This window comes from Rousettus aegyptiacus, unplaced genomic scaffold (assembly GCF_014176215.1).
Source record: "Rousettus aegyptiacus isolate mRouAeg1 unplaced genomic scaffold, mRouAeg1.p scaffold_m13_p_7, whole genome shotgun sequence".
NCBI lineage: Eukaryota > Metazoa > Chordata > Mammalia > Chiroptera > Pteropodidae > Rousettus > Rousettus aegyptiacus.
In genome coordinates, this window is record NW_023416310.1 from 105,361,312 (window position 1) to 105,377,643 (window position 16,332).

General features: G+C 39.9%; 1 protein-coding gene across 14 annotated transcripts in view; it reads right to left on the bottom strand.

Moving 5' to 3' along the window:
* The window catches only part of LOC107517500 (transformation/transcription domain associated protein), a 113,323-nt gene that overhangs the window by 60,070 nt on the left and 36,921 nt on the right, over positions 1-16,332 (bottom strand). For 13 of the 14 annotated variants that reach the window (XM_036224998.1, XM_036224999.1, XM_036225000.1 and 10 more), the window contains exons 22-30: positions 14,162-14,313; positions 10,663-10,862; positions 9,186-9,403; positions 8,863-9,060; positions 7,956-8,216; positions 7,310-7,471; positions 4,995-5,091; positions 3,485-3,606; positions 2,971-3,141 (exon numbers count right to left, since the gene is read on the bottom strand). In XM_036224998.1, the coding sequence (XP_036080891.1) occupies positions 2,971-3,141; positions 3,485-3,606; positions 4,995-5,091; positions 7,310-7,471; positions 7,956-8,216; positions 8,863-9,060; positions 9,186-9,403; positions 10,663-10,862; positions 14,162-14,313 (1,581 nt within the window). The remainder of the gene's footprint in view (positions 1-2,970; positions 3,142-3,484; positions 3,607-4,994; positions 5,092-7,309; positions 7,472-7,955; positions 8,217-8,862; positions 9,061-9,185; positions 9,404-10,662; positions 10,863-14,161; positions 14,314-16,332) is intronic. The other variant, XM_036224992.1, reaches the window with a different exon arrangement.

Here is a 16,332-nt window from a genome sequence, read left to right on the forward strand (position 1 = left end):
CAGCAAGAACAAGGTAAAATACAGGTGCATGCTGTGTGGAACAACAATTACAGTAAGGCTTGTGAAGGATAACAAGGACAAGGCTTAGAGGACTGAGGAGGCCAGGGAGGGCCCTGCTGAGGCACACATGCCAGAAGCACAAGCAGAGGGCACTCCAGGCAGAGAAAATGAGAGACAAAGTCCCTGAAGCCAGAAACAGAAAGGTGGCCACTATGGCTGAGGATAAGAAACGCAAACGGATCCCAGGGGAAGGGTTGGTGAAGATGAGCATGGCTGCCATCTGGTCAGAGGCTATGTTGTTAGCACAGATAGATAGCAATTTCCTTCTTTGCAGAACGAGGGCAATTGTTCTGTGATTGGCTGTGTTCTGCCACCAGAGCGTGGAGAGTGATCCTTGAGCCCAAAGCGACTGTGGCCTGACCCAGGCATATGATAGTCAGGGTCCCACCCATGGTGTCCAGCAAAACCCGGCAGACTAGCCCTTGGAGCCTACAACTAAGACCACAATGAGAGCACCCAAATAAATAAGAGAAGTATCTTCACTATCCTACGCTGTCCAACTTGTTCTTCAAAACACTGATGTTCTACAGGAAGTTAACAAATTGCTTCGAAAAAGACTCCATGGTAAAACAGGCTTGGGGACAGATGGCTTAAATACACCTAAACACTTTCTCTGAGCCTTTAATGTAAAACTTCAAGAGGAGAATACAGTTAGCTGTGTTTTTCCCAAACTTACTTAGCCAACGAGCTGTTTTTCATTAAAAAAAACCTACATTTTGCAGGTCCAATGTTCCAAGGAACACATATTGGAGAAACACTAAAACAACACACACTTCAAGAAACAAAGTACACTTAGCTAACATTTTACCAATAAAATTCCTTGAAAGATATCACCAAATTGTATGTTCATAAAACCTATATCTTATTAGAATAGCTATTTATACCAAGACATAAAAGCAACAAAATTAATGGTGCAGAAAATGGCCAACTACGTCACCATTCATTCTACTTTTGGCTGTCCCAAAAGAAAAAAAAAAATGCTAATTGGTATATAAAATTCATTTTTAGTTTGATAAGGAGATATCCAAAACAACTAATCACAAGAGAGACTTCAAGACCAAATGTTGAGCCATTCAAATTCTAAGAAAGAAAAATGTCCAGGGTTGTTTCTATGAAGGCCCACCCTGCAGAGTAGCCTCAAATGCACATCGTATGAGGAGAAATAAACTAAGTGAGCACAATTCTGGAGGACATGACTAAATAAGGACAAATGTGTCCTTGGTCACCACTCCTGGTGAGCACAGTGGGCACAGGATAGGTCGGCAAGAACTGAGCCACAAACACAAAACAGCATCAACACAACAGGTCCAGGCTGGAGTCGGGTGAGATGACTGGTAGATGAAAATAGCTACAACAAACAGCAGCTTCAATCGCTCTCTGCTTTTAGAGGATTTTCAACCACTCAGAAAGCCGCTATAATGCCAGAGAAGGAAAAACAATCCTCTGAAACAAACCAGAAACACAAAACCCATGCACTTTATTATAGATAAAGACACTCCTGGCCTTAGTCAGAAACTAGATGGTGAGACAGTTCTCTTCACACTGTTCTAAAAAAGGCTAGATAACAGTGTTTACTGAATGAATTCCAAGCTCACGGCAGACCTGAAGGGTTAAATTGAGGAGGGTGGGGACGCACAAAAAATGCAAAAAAAAAAAAAAAAAAAAAAAAAAGAAAAATCCACCAACTTTGCTTCAGGCAAGCATGCAGACACTAAGAAAGAACAGCTGACAGAGGTAAGAGACATTCATTTTAAAAAGGAGACAAATACAAAAATATTAGGACATTGAGAACACATGCACGGATCTCATATCTGAAAGAACAGTTATATTATGTAAGATAGAGTATATACTCGTGCTCTGATTAGGAGGTGATGCAATTTCACTTACTTTAACCAAACTCATGAATGCGTGTAAACCAGTAGGTAAGTATGTGTATTATATATATTTGGAAGCCAATTTGGAAAATTGCTTCCATATAATACGTTTCCCAATTATACTCTACTATTAGGGCATCATTACAATTTTTAGGATCAATCATAATACTATCAATTCCCAGTTAAGTGTTTTGGTCATTGTTCATTTTTCATGTGTCTATAGATATAAAGAAACCAGTATGAAGTAAAAAGCTGGGAGGTTTTCATACACATATCTACATTCCTTCCACTCTATACCTAAATCTAGCTATCTACTCATTCCTATTGACTGCTAGGGATAAAGTGTATCAAAAAATAAATAACACATCCAGTACCTGAAAATATCTAAATGGCCAAAGGCACATTTTGTAGTAACATACCATAAAATCATAAGTTAACAAGTTGTGTATAACTGTCTAGTTACCAGAGCAAAAGTGAATACATAAGTTAATAGCTGAACCTACTTCATCTGCTAACACTTCAAATTTAAACATTGCCAAACTAATATTTTATTTGCATACTGATTTCACTGATAATTCTAAAAACCCAAAGGACCTCTAGAGTTCTTGCAAGTTTTTCACTGCATCGTCTATAATGGGAACAATCTTGATTGGTCATCAGTGGAGGAATGGTTAAATAAATTGTGGCATGTCCACACAAAATATTAAGTCACCATTAAACAGAATGAAGAAGCACTTTATATTCTGATATAAAATGATGGGGCGGTGAATAGAAAAAGTAAAAACTGTGTGTATATCATGCTTCCTTTTGTGAGAAACAAAAGAACATATCTTCTATTACAATGTAACATCTCAAAAAGACATGCAGGACACTGTTAAAATGGGGTGTCTTCGAGAAGGGGGCAGACAGTTGGAGGACAGAAAGGAGGGAGGCTTTTCACAGCATACCCTTTGAGTTTTAAACTGTGTAAGTATATTGCTTATTTAAAATTTTTTTCTTGTTTATTACAGAGTATATTTATATGCATTTGGCTTACCATCATCTGATCACAAAATTTATCATTGAAGGAGTTTGGAAAGAGCCTAGTTACTGAAGTCAGACGATTCACAACGTTCAGTGTCAAGCTTCGATAATCCCCCAGCATCATCAACAAAGGTCGCATATGTGTATGGATTTGATCTACTTCTATGGTAGCACCTTCTAAAAACTATTTAAAAAGAAAGGTTACAAATGAAAACATATAACAGAATAGACTTTATAGCAGAATGAAACACACATGCAACTCTAGCAGCAAGTTTTTGTCTTCCCTTGGGAAAACGGAATAGTAACCACATATTCTTCAGAAGCTGATGAAATGAGGAAGATTAGTCATTACTGTTTAATGTTTGTAAAGGTTCAGTATGACTATAGAAGAGGTAAAGACATCATTACAATTCAGTTTGTATTAACCACAGGCGACTCCCAGGCACACAGCCAAGGTAAACAGAAAGAACTTTAAGGCAGAATCACACACACACACCTGCGCACACAGACATATCCCGCTCACTCACCTTTCTCATACAGGCCTCTCCGGCCTCCTGGAGCTCACTATTCGTGGAATTGAGTGCTTTGAAGAGGGCGGCAATGATCTTCTCTCTGGACTGAGGAAGGTAATTGCAGGCAGCAAGTGCATCTTTAGGGAGAAAAATCAATACAATTTCATTACTAACCTGAAAATACATGAACAATTTCTTTGTCTAAAGGCTCTTACCAACCAACAGAAAAGATACCTTTTTCCTAGTATCTGGCCTCAAGAAAGACAAAAGAAGACCATGTCTTCTTTTGTCTTTCCTGAGGCCAGATTTCACATTATATGAGTGAAATCAACAGCCTGCCAGACAATCCAGACAAGCCATGAGAAATCTTACACCCTTCTTACATCTTCCAGCTAGGAAGAAGAGGACCTAAGGAGGAATAAAAGAGATCCCCACTGACACTGCTACCCCCAAGATGTCTTCATGTAGGGTGAGCATGGCTGACCTGCGGGCAGACATGCTGAATTCATGCCAAGGGAACAGACACACACAGCCTGGCTTCTCTCCACTATCCATGTCTAATCAGGCAGCCTCCTCCCAGCTTATAGGGTTAAAGGCTTTGAAAATACATTAGGAAAGGGGACACATCTCTACCCTGTTAAAAGATAACATTCTTGCCAGACTAATGCCTATATTAGCTATCAAGAATGTATGAGAAGCACCCCAAAGAAAAACCCCAAGAGGAAAAGCTCAAAGCTGCCAAATGCCCCTGCGGCATACCACCCTCACTCTGACCTGTGATGTCTCAAACAGCCTAGCCCTGTCCTCAAGCCTGGGTACGACAGTCTCTGTCTCTGCTTTTCTACCACTAATTCAAGGACTCTGACAATATTTTATTCAGGATATAAATACCAACAAAGTAAGAGACAAAGTCATCTAAAAAAACTTGCACTGGGTATTTATTTACCAAAAAAGGGCAAGGTAGGTGCAGATGACTGTTCCTAAGTACAAGGGTGAGCACTGACAGTGTATTATCCTAAACTTTGCAGGACTCCTATGCTAAACACTGATAACTGACGTTCATGAAAGCCTACAGACAGGAGGGTTCGCAAATGCCTCTGAATCATTACAAAGTCTACAAAGGTTGTCATGTACCTACTGTATATATACTTCGATGCAGATGAAAATGGCACTATTTGAATAGTATGACAACTCCTAAATGGCACTATTTGAATAGTATGACAACTCCTAAACCAGAATATTAGATTCATAAGAGAACTATAAAGAGTTTTCTACAGAGTAAATTCCATAGTTTACTATAGCTAAAAATGACTTAAATCCTAATAGCATTAGATAGTTTGATAAATAAATATACACATTTTTTGATCCCAACTTAAAAATGACAAAAATATTTCTGGGAGTAAAAAATTATAATTAAAAAAAATTAAAATTAAAAATATAAAAAGCCAAAAAATAAACAAAAATAGGCCACTGTCCCCTTTCACTTTTGTACCCAGTGATTTACTTCAGATTTACATTAACTTACTTAATGCTGCAATTCGCAAAGGAACAAGTGACGGAAGGCTTTTATAACAGGGCAACTTGGTTAAAGCTGAATCTTCAGCCTCACACAAATTCAAGAGCTGCAAAAAAATAAAACAATTTAACCTGCTCTTACTGTAAAGACATAATAACCTTGCAAATAAAAGAACACAGCAATCTTCCACACACCCCACAACACAATTAACAATTGACAAACTAAACTCGAAGCCTAAATAATTTATCAAACTGTGACTGAGATTCCTTATTCTAAAGCAAACTCAGTCAGAAAGTAAGAAAGTAAATTTTTACTTTCTCACCCATCGATACCACATTTTTCTTTACAGAGAAATTGTCACTTTATTGAACTGCTCATTCTATGATGGTAGACATATCTCATCCTCATTCAGAGCTGCTTCCCAGTGCCTTGGGCCAGTGCTCAGCAAACGTATGTGCTATCAATCAAATATTTGAGTGGTAATATTTTTTCTATTCAAGTACAGAAAAGCATAAAGAAGGAAGTTGAAAGTCAGTGGGAATACTATAACTCAGATTCTAGTGGTTATCCCTCTAGACATTTTTATCATACTTGTATATATTTATGTATCTAGTATCTAAAGTATCATACAGTGTTTTATTATCTTCCCATTCTATTTATATCCTCAAAAAATGGTATAGACTATACCTTTTTTTCCTTAAAGGTTTCCACTAATAAAATATTTAGACTAATAAGAAAGGATATACAGTGAAAAGCACTTCAAATTAGCACACTATTCCATGCCCCTAGGAAACCACCATTAGTAGTTACTTGTATGACCTTCAAAAATACTCTTCAGATGTAAACAGGTGTATGTATGCACGCTTATAGACATAGACACCTATATCTATATCTAAGTAGCTATAACATAAAGCCAGATTCCAAACGTGACCACACATCAGAACCCCTGGGACACTTTCGGACAGTAGGTTCCCAGGTCTGACCCCAAATTTATTGAACCCGAATCTCCAGAGAGAGGACGGACCCAAGAGACTCTCTTTTTCCAAGATCCTTGCAAGTTCTGATGCAGGCACCACATTGACAATCACCTAGAAAACCAGTTTCATTCCCCAAGATATATCACTCAACACTACTGGGTTCTGGTTTGAACTTAGTGAGGAATTTTCCACACAGGTTAAACTACATCTGCCTCTAGAACCACTAGGAGGGAGCTGCCCCCAAAACCCACTGGTGGTTCTCCTGGACTCTCTCTCAGTCAAGGCTTAGGAGTGATGACTCTTATACAGGGATTATAAAAAGGTATACAAGATCAAAGCTGGAACACATGATTCAGTGACCCTATGTTCAAGCATACACACAGGACTTAAAAAGTCCACAGGTAAATTTTCACAACTGGAAATTCAGAATTAGTGTGCATCGGGATGAACTGACTTCCTTAGGACATTTGCCTCAATTTACTCTGATAATGCTTCTAAGAGTATGATTCATGTCTTGCAAAAATTTCAAATTGAGACTGATCACCAGAGCATTATTGTATTCTAAGAATTACCGCTTATAATTTGTATCTAAAGTTTAATTTCTGTTTGTCACTGTCTAGCATCACCACATACTGGAATGTTTACAGTGACAAATACTTAGAAGATGCCACTTGCCATCTTTTATTGGGTCGAAGGGCAAATCAAGTCCACTAATCAAGTAGAGAACCCGCAGGACAGTGCGGTGATTAGGACTCAGGCTCTAAAGCAACCTAAGGTCTATAGGTCCCCTGCTGGAGGCCTTCAGAGTATAACGAACCCTCAGGCTCAGTTTCTGCATCTGCAAAATAAGAATAACTCAGTGTCCACACTTCTTGGGTGCTGCCAGAGCTACAGAGGGGCATTCATGTGAAATAAGTTCCCAACAGGCATGCATGGTACATTGAAGTGATTAATAAATTCAATAAGCTGACACTTGCTCTGTTCCAGTCTTGTTCTGGGCACCAGCTGATGGAACAGCAATTAAGGTAGATGGCACAGTGTTATCTCCAGATGATGACTTTAAGGCCCTGAAGAGCAAGGTCCCCTACAGCGCACTAACAGTGTTGTTCAGAGGATTTGGGAAACACTCACATTTTGTTGAACATCTGCAGTCGCCACTCCCAGGTGTACCTTCTCCCCACACCCAGGTGTACCATACCTATGTAAAGTGCCATCCCTCGGAATTGGTCCCTGTGGCCACCGCCCAGGCCTTCTCTGAATGCTGCCTGACCAGTCTTCACGCACAAAGACAGGTTACCAGACACACGTCACCATCATCCACACCACACCGCACCGCCACCCCCCTACCTCTGTGTAGAACACCTTATGCTCCACCACGTTAAGATCCATTGTGAAGAGCCTGGGCTGCAACGTAGTACAGAACGTGTTCCCCTCCATCAGGCCAATCTGCGCGTTGGCAGGCTGGTGTCTAAGCAAGTGCTTCTTAGGTGGGACCATATCCTGGAGGACCTAGGATAGGCAAGGAGGAAGCACCAATAAGCAGCTGTCCCGTGAAAAGCAAATACCTCTCATCACAACACTCAAAAACAATTACCAATTTGAAAACCATAAAAGGCAAAAAGTTATTATGGATGTCTCTTAGGGGAGGAAGGATGTGTTTCATGTGCTAAAACTGGGCTGTGGATGTCCGATGCATTTAATTCCTAAGGCTCCAGAGTAAGCTCTCTTAAAAGAAAACAAAAAAACTATCAGACTGTGCTCTATCAACACAGAAAATCAACCTTCTATTCTCTTTACACTGAAAATTACCAATATAACCATTAATATAAGCACATTGCTTTTTGCATATCTGAGGTCAAAAACACATGTATAATAGCACCTTGTGAAGTGGACACAAAATTATAAATTACGTATCATCTACAACTTGAATTTGAAGGAAAAAAGTCTCAAAAGTTTTGCTCAAATTATCTAGTTCCAGTGACAGAAATCTCACCTCTTTATGGGGTTCCATTATCACTGTCACACTTTTTCCAGTGACCTGGGCCAACACTTGCAGTGAATGCATAGCCTGTTTCCTCACAGTGGAATTTGGAGAGGTGACTTCTCGAACCAAGTCATGTGTCACGTGGTGAAAAGACTTTTCCTGAGCTGCCACGATCTCTTCCACCCTCTCCTCATCTTTTAAAGGTGTCGCACACCTCATCAGAAGCTGCTCCAGGGTGGTCTTGGCCATGGCAACTGCCCCATTGGAAACCTGCAAGCCAGGAACTCATTAGTTCCAAAGGGGGGTGATGCTGCCCACAGCACCCACACCTCCTACACAACCTGCATGCCATAAACACTGTCACAGGGGAGTCTGTACCCCTAATGTCACGCCAGTTAATTTAACAAGACTATTTCATAACCTCCACTTGGTACTTCAGTAGCTTAACCACCTTCTATACATAATTCTTGTTGTCATCCATAAGAGAAAATGTAAATGCAGACATGGTCCCCATATTTACCAGTCAAGCAAGCTGCCAAACGCCCACCATATTCTATTTGCTTGAGTTACATCTGCACATAGGTTCACAAAGAATGCAGCCTCTGTAGGAATGTATGCGGCACATGCACTGCTGAGCCTTATGACAAGACTGAGTAGTGGTGCTCCCCACCACGAGACACAGGCGCACTGCTAGTTCTCTGGCCTGACTGTTCCTTATCAAGCCAGGTAGGAATCTGATGCCCAGAGGAAGCCCAGAGGGGTTCTCATCTATCCTTTTGTTAAAGATGCTGTAATGAAATCGAAGCTTCTAGAACGGCATATTTGCAGAACTGTCTCACACTAACTATTTATTCTCCAGGCAAATCAGCTTCTTGAAACAGCTTGGTTATTAGCTTTGGTGCCTCCCATCACTTACCTCTCCAGTCAAGTCCATCATGACAAAGAGAAGCGCTTTGAGGAACGTCTGCTGGTTCTGGAGAACCCAAGTGAGAGGCAGCCGCTCCATGAGAAACTTAATGGACACCACGCCCCCCAGCTTTGCATACCAGGCCTGTTCATAACAACACGCACACAAGCGTTCCACGATGTAAGAAAACAGAGGCAGCTGGCACGCCTGGCGAGAAAAACAAACACACAACCAGAACGTGTTACTGCGATTCTTAAACCACTAGTTTCTAGAACAACTACTCTTTGGCATAAACACCCCCAAAACAAAAGACACCCTCAATCTTTCCTTACCCTCTCCTTTGAGCCCAAGATGATACTTGCAACATCAAATATCACAGCGAGGGCCACCTCCCCAATCTTGCAAAGTTCCTTTTCTTCATATGCCATACAAATAGCTATTGCATCAATAAGAACCAAGGGATCCATTCCTTTCGACCCATTTTCTTCACTGTGAAACATGGCTGTGCTGGGCTGGCTGCCCACCTGGTAGCAAGGCAGCAAGAAAGGACCTACAGGGACAAAGGGAGTGTGAGAGAGGAGAGTATATGCACACTGACATTCTTGTCCCTCGAAATGCAAAACTACTTCATTTTTTTTTCTTTGAGGTTAAGAATTTGATAAAAACCAGCGCTAGTACTTTAGACCAACTTCTATTAAATTGTCATTATGTTAAGTGGTCTGAGTCACATTAAGGCTATTTTTCTGAATGTTTTCCATTCTACATTGTATTATTTTTAGATTTCTCAATCATAACTCAAAAACATATTCACTGAAAATGAGAACTGCAATCAAGTATCTTCCTTTTAAAAAATTCATGGGGGAAAAAAATTATGAACTAGGCCAAGGGGCAGAGCACTGGAACAACGCTGGGTTACTCTCTGGATAGTCCTGACACACAAACAACAATAAAAGGCAACAACTATGACACCCAACACACACACGGAACGACCTGCCAGCAGCTATTAATTAATGCCTCGCAGGTACCCAGCACCAGCAAGATGGGAGTTATCAAGACACTCACTGATATGCTGGTAAGTTAATGTTAATACAGAGGTAACACAGAGAAACGACCTAAGTGTGAAACTGGATAGTACTGACTATTCTGGCCAAGAAGTTAGAAAGGGGAAAGTTCTATGTATTCTGCAAGGTTCAGAGAAAGCTTTTAGGGGATCGTGACAGTGGGGGACATTGAGGAAACACACAAGAGCAGTGCTACTGCTTTGGCTGCTGACGACGCTGGTCTGGCAAGTGTTGCAAACATTTGGAGTTTAAGTGTTCAGAAACATAAAGCACCAGTCTGCAGTGGATTCGAAATAAAACCAGAGACAGACAAAATTGGTCTTTCACCACCCAGGGCCTGACAATGCCTGCAGCAGAGGCAGGTGACCTTCGTAGGAGAAGAGATAAGCACTGAGAAGGGGACCTTGAGGAGGTGGCTGAAGAACGGAGAGGAGGTGACAGAGCAGAGAGGTGCAAGTGTGACTACAAACTGAGCACCCAAGAGTATTCGGCCCTCTTTTTTCACGAAAAACAAAAGAGCCAAAATATCGAGTGTATTTCATAGATAACAGTTGGTAACAATTTTCATAATGCAGTACCCTTCACTGAAATACCAAGCACCTTTTTCAATGTAAGTAGGTGGAAAATTAGAAAACAAAGGCCAAAACCCAACAACCAAACTCAACTTCTCTGAAACACCACAAGGTCCTAACCAAGTTTTTGAAGCTCCCTACAAAAGTCAAACAACCACTTCCTCTGCTCCACTCACCACACTGCTGGGCAACAGCCACCATCGTGTAGTGGCGAATCAAGCTGGCTACAAAGGGCAGGGCACTGGGCCGGAGATCTTTAATGACAGCAGACATGAACGCCCCTGTCAGAGCCTGCTCAAATGTCTTCCGAGCTGGAGTGTCTTGTGCTTTGTAGCGATGTGATATGATGACATTAGGTATGGTCTTTTCTGTAAAGCTGAAAGACAAAATGAAATCACAACACCGAGGTCTTCAGTTGATGATTCCACCATTATTTATTTTCAACCTGCCCACCTTCCTCATTCAAATAGGCCTGATTGAGTTAATTTCTCTGCTTTAATTTCAGCAATACCTGGAATCAAACATGACGGGTTTCATCGTGAACATTTATAACCAATAAAAATGGTTCAAAAGACACCAAATATGCTCTCCCTAATGTGAGCAAAGTCAATGAATCAGAGGTAAATTATAAAGTGACAGCCAATTCAGTGTCTTCACAATTCTTTCTTGTAAGTTGATGTTCGATTTTGATATTTTACAGTTGAGTAAGCCGAATTCTAAGAAGTAACTCCATCATTATCAAATAGGGATGGAAATGCTATTACTTAAAGGCAGCTATACATCCATTATACATTGAACACTGTGCCACAGGAACAGAATCAAATGCTCATTGATTAAGCATTTATAACCAAATATACGAGATTAACTAAAACACAAGAAGGGAAAGTCAGGAAAACACATATCAAACACAAAGATAAAAGTCATCATCAATATTTTAAAAATTACTAGTTTCTTTGAAACTTGAACAGCTCCATATAACAGAAAGTTCTTTTTATGACAAAAAATTGCCTCTAATTTTTTTGACTCTCTGGTTCTGCCTCTGAAGCTAATAAAATACATGGAGACCTCCCATTCCCACATGCAACATCTTCAGACAGTAAAGAGAGGTCAGGCTGCCCCCCACTCTACACTTGAGTCTTCTCGGCTCTTCTCCAGTCATGACAATGCTCCTTATATGCCACTGTGGTCAAGGTGCCCAAAACAGACATTTGATTCCCAGTATCCCCCCTACCTGCTCTTCTCCAGTGTTCCCAACAACCCAGTAAGTGGCGCATTTGGCTTAAAGCCACGAAAATCTGCAGTCAAAGCTAGATCCTTTCATCCACATCAAGCAAAATCTAAAGTCTTCACCCAGCTCCCAAGAGGCCCTATTCAGCCCTGCCCCACCCACCTCTCCAATGAGTGGCACCTGCTGTGCCCCCCCATCAGGAGGCCTCTGGGCTTGCATTTCCCAAAGTTCCTCTGAAGGTTCTCACAATTTCCTCCCTCAAACTGCACTGTGATCACTGTTCGTTGTCACCTACTCTGAGAGAACTTCTCTGACCACCCTATTTTTCAAATTGCCATTTTCGCACCTATTCTCTTAACTTGATATATTTAATAGCACCCTATCACTATCTGAAATAGTATAGGTTTGTTTTTTTCTAATTATCCTGTCCCCCACTAGAATGTAATTAGTTCCTTAAGGCTAGCATGCAGTCTTGGACACAAATCTTGAGTACTCCAAAACCAGTGGGGACATGTCAAAACAACACAGAAGCCAGCCTGCAGGGGCTCCCACTGACTAAATCTGGACAATCTGGCCATCCAAGTAATGGATTGTTATCCATCAAATAAGAATCCATGAGCCTATACTGTTTGCTATATACAAATATTAAAGAACAAAAGAAAAGCTCTTCCTTACTTTACAAAAAAGGGCAACTGGAGGTAGAAACTGGAAGTATATCCATACAATGGAATACTACCAAGGAATAAAAAGGAGCAAACCACTGACAAACCATCCATCGTGAATGAGTCTCAAAAGCCCTGTATCAGGTTAGAGAAGACAGACACAAGAGACCACATATTGTATGGTTACATCTACATTAAATATTACACATCCAGAAAAGGCAGATTTACAGAGACAGGAAGTAGATTAATGGTCGCCTGGGACCAGGAATGGGGATTAACCGTAAACGGGCAATGAAGGATGTTACTGGGGGGATAAAAATGTTCTAAATCTGGTTTATATTTGCAATGCTCTCTAAGTTACTAAGAAATCATTAAATTGTACACTTGAAGTAGATAGATTCTGGATAAAAGTATACCTCAATAAAGTTGTTAAAAAGAAAGAAAACCACCATTTTATAATCATCATACCAATAGTGGCCTCAGGGAAGAATCATCAATAAATACTGTAACCAGGAGATAAAACTTCAATGAAAAACAAAATGTTTACATTGTCTCAACCTATCTCCCCACCAATTATTTATAAATTACAAACAGTAAAAGAACCTGACAATGAAGACAGGACCAACAACATTCTAGCCAATGGGACAACCCACAATCGAACAGTCCTTGATGTGACTTCTGGGGGGTTTCTACTAGACATGCATAGTCTGAAGAGAATCATGAAGACACAGATGAATCCACACGAGGGATATTCTACAAAGTAACTGGTCTGTATTTTCCAAAAGTTATCAATATAAAAAAAGAAAAAGAAAAGCCAAATAACTATCCTATTTTTCTATGAATTTATCTACTTCATTGAAATTTTTTAATTTATTGAGCAAAGTAGTTGCTTATAACTGCTTTTTTAATGTCAAAAACATCAGGAGTGCCAATGCCTTTTTATTTATGATATTGGTTAACTGTGCCTTTTCCTCTTCCCTCTGAGAAAAAAAAAGAAACTTTACTCTCTTCTTTACCCTTACCAGAGGCTTTTCCATTTTATTACTCTTTCAAATAATCAACTTTTGGATTTACTGAACCATTCTATTGTAGTTCTCCTCTTTTGTTTATTTCTTCTCTTTAATTTGCTGTATTTTTCCCATTTTTAAAACAAGTATTTAACTCAATTTTTGACACTGTTCTAATGATTATTTACAGCTTTACTAAAGAATAATTTATATGCCATAGAATTCACTCATTTTAACTACAAAGTTCATGAGTTTCAGTTAAATTTACACAGTTGTGCAACCATCACCACAATCCAATTTTATAACGTCACCCCAAAAAGTCAATTTACTCTCCCACCCCTAGGGCAACCACTGATGACAACCTTTCATTGTAAGAAAAAATACAAATATCACATGATAAATACTTAGAGAAAGAAAATATCACTATGGACAGGAAAATCAAAAGATCCACTAAATACGTATCATGTAACAGGTGTTGTGGATAATGGTGATCAGAAAGGACAAAAAAGGGCATGACCCTTGATTCTCAAAACTTCCAAGCTAGTAAGGAGGCAGTAACAAAGGCAAATCATGACTGAGATAAATTCTAATTCTCAAGCACCCAAGTTCTCCTTTCCATTTTCTCTAGATGCCAAGAGCAACATTACTAAGCAAATAACATCATTTTCCTGACTTGAAGGAACATGCTCATAACATTAAGAAAACTAGGAGATCCTCTCTATCCCTAATTCCTAAAACAAGATAGAACCAATCACAGAGAATTAAATTACCAACATACTTAGGGTGTGCAAGGAGCTGGTAGAGAGCATGTTTATTGTCCTCTAGGCTCATCATTGCCACCAGGAAGCACTTGATCACTTCCCACGCCTGCCGCCGGTAGTAGGGCTCAGTGTTGGCACTTTTTAGGCAGTCCAGAGCAGTTTCAATGGCCTACAACAAAGAAACACAAACATAATAGTTTGTACTGAATTACACGATTTTGACAAGCTTTCACTGAAAGCATATGCAATACTCAAAAGAATCTTAACATGTATTTTCTCTTGAAGTGAGCACAGCAGGCCTACTCAGGCTAGCAGGTATTCACCACACAAAACCTCCCGCAAAGGCAGTAGAAGTATGAAATAAGGAATTGACGATTCAAATTAAAATATAAAATGGAGTTTACTAATTTTGTCTTAAATAGCCAATGGGAGATTCCAGAAATTAAGTAAGTTCAGAAGGCCCCTTGCAGCGGATTTGCTGGATTAAACTAGATACTGAGTCATCGACACACTTACCGAGGTCTTCATAAGAATAATGAACTTTCTACAGACCACAGACTATCCTATGTCAAAGTTCAAAACTAAAAGATGGCTTCCTTAAGCCATCTTTAAAAGATGGCTTTCACTAAATTCTTTCTTTAAAAGAAGAAAAAGTTTACAACACTTTTTCAGAAAATCGACATAGCTGCATAAACATTTAGTCCTTTTCATTTTAATGAGGTTGACCAGAAAGGCAGGAGAGGCACAATCACACAAAAAGATAATGTGAACCCTTTAACAGCTAAGATATTAACCTTAATGATAATTATGTACATACGTTTCAAAGAACTAATGTGTCAAAAGAGTAAAGATTTATCCGGGCTCTGTGTGAAGAGCCAGAGAGAGAACCTACAGGAACAGAGGCCCTGCCCTCCAGACCTGGCCAGGGGACGTAGCACACATGGCCATGCGAGTGTGACACGGCTCCTCCCCACATTACCCCAGCCACACGTCTGAGTCCTTCTGGGGCATGGCAGAGCTGTTGTTTCTCCTACTGCCTCTAATCTAGCCAGCAATAGGTGATAAATCATATGGGGCCAATTTTTAAAATTTTATTTTTAAGGATCAATGTAACCTATGAGCCAATCACCTGCAAAAGTATGCCAAAAGCAAGACTGTTTTCATGGAAATTCACTAGCAATCGACCTGGCCACCCTGTTCATTCCCTTCACCTAGTCAACTCCTTCAGCTCCACAGGGTGAGCTGCGGCCCAAGGATGCTGCTGCCAGAAAGGAGTATTGCCAGCACCATGAAATCTCTGTAAGACTGTGGAAGCATATCTTCAAAATCTGGTTTCTCTTATGCTTTAGAAGCTTTGAGGAACAAGTTCTAAAGGGGTTTTCTTGCTCTGTTTAGTCTATGCAAAGGTCAACTAAAAGTCAGATGCCTTAGTTTTCACTACTAATACCAATCTTACTACTGACGGAGCTGAAGCAAACAGAATCCTAACAATGAAATAGCCTAATATGTGAGAACAGGCTACAAACGCAGGATGTTCACTGTAACACGTAAAGACAAAGAATTTTAGTTGTCGGTATCCTCTTAAGATAAAAGTAGTGTTTATTTGGTAAATATTTTGATAAACGTTTGAGAGGCTGAGATGAGACCTCATCCCTAAGGTTTAGAAAGGGCAACACTGATCCAAGGGGCGGGGCCAAGGAGGGTTGGGGACAATGGCATCTGCTTGATGAAGTGGAGAGACAGGTGGACTGAGAGATGATAGAAAAGAATTCCTGAGTAACTTTTGCCCATAAAGAGTACGCTTCCTACCAAATGTTTAGTAAAGTCTATTTTAAAAAAAAAAAATCACGGAATTAAAAGGATAATATATCACAATCAAGGGGGGTTTATTCCAGGTATGCAAGGATGGTGCAACATCTGTAAATCAATGTGATACATATCAGTATTGTGATTTTAAAAAAACTCAATAGAAATGGGTACAGAAGTACCTCAACACAAGAAAGGCCATATATGATAAACCCTCAGCTAAGATCATATTCAAAAGTGAAAAATTGAAAGTTTTTCCTCTATGATCAGGAACAAGATAAAGATGCCCATTTTCACCACTGCTATTCAAAATAGTACTGGAAGACATACAGCAATCAGGCAAGAAAAAGAAATAAAAGGCATGCAAATTGGGAAGAAAAAA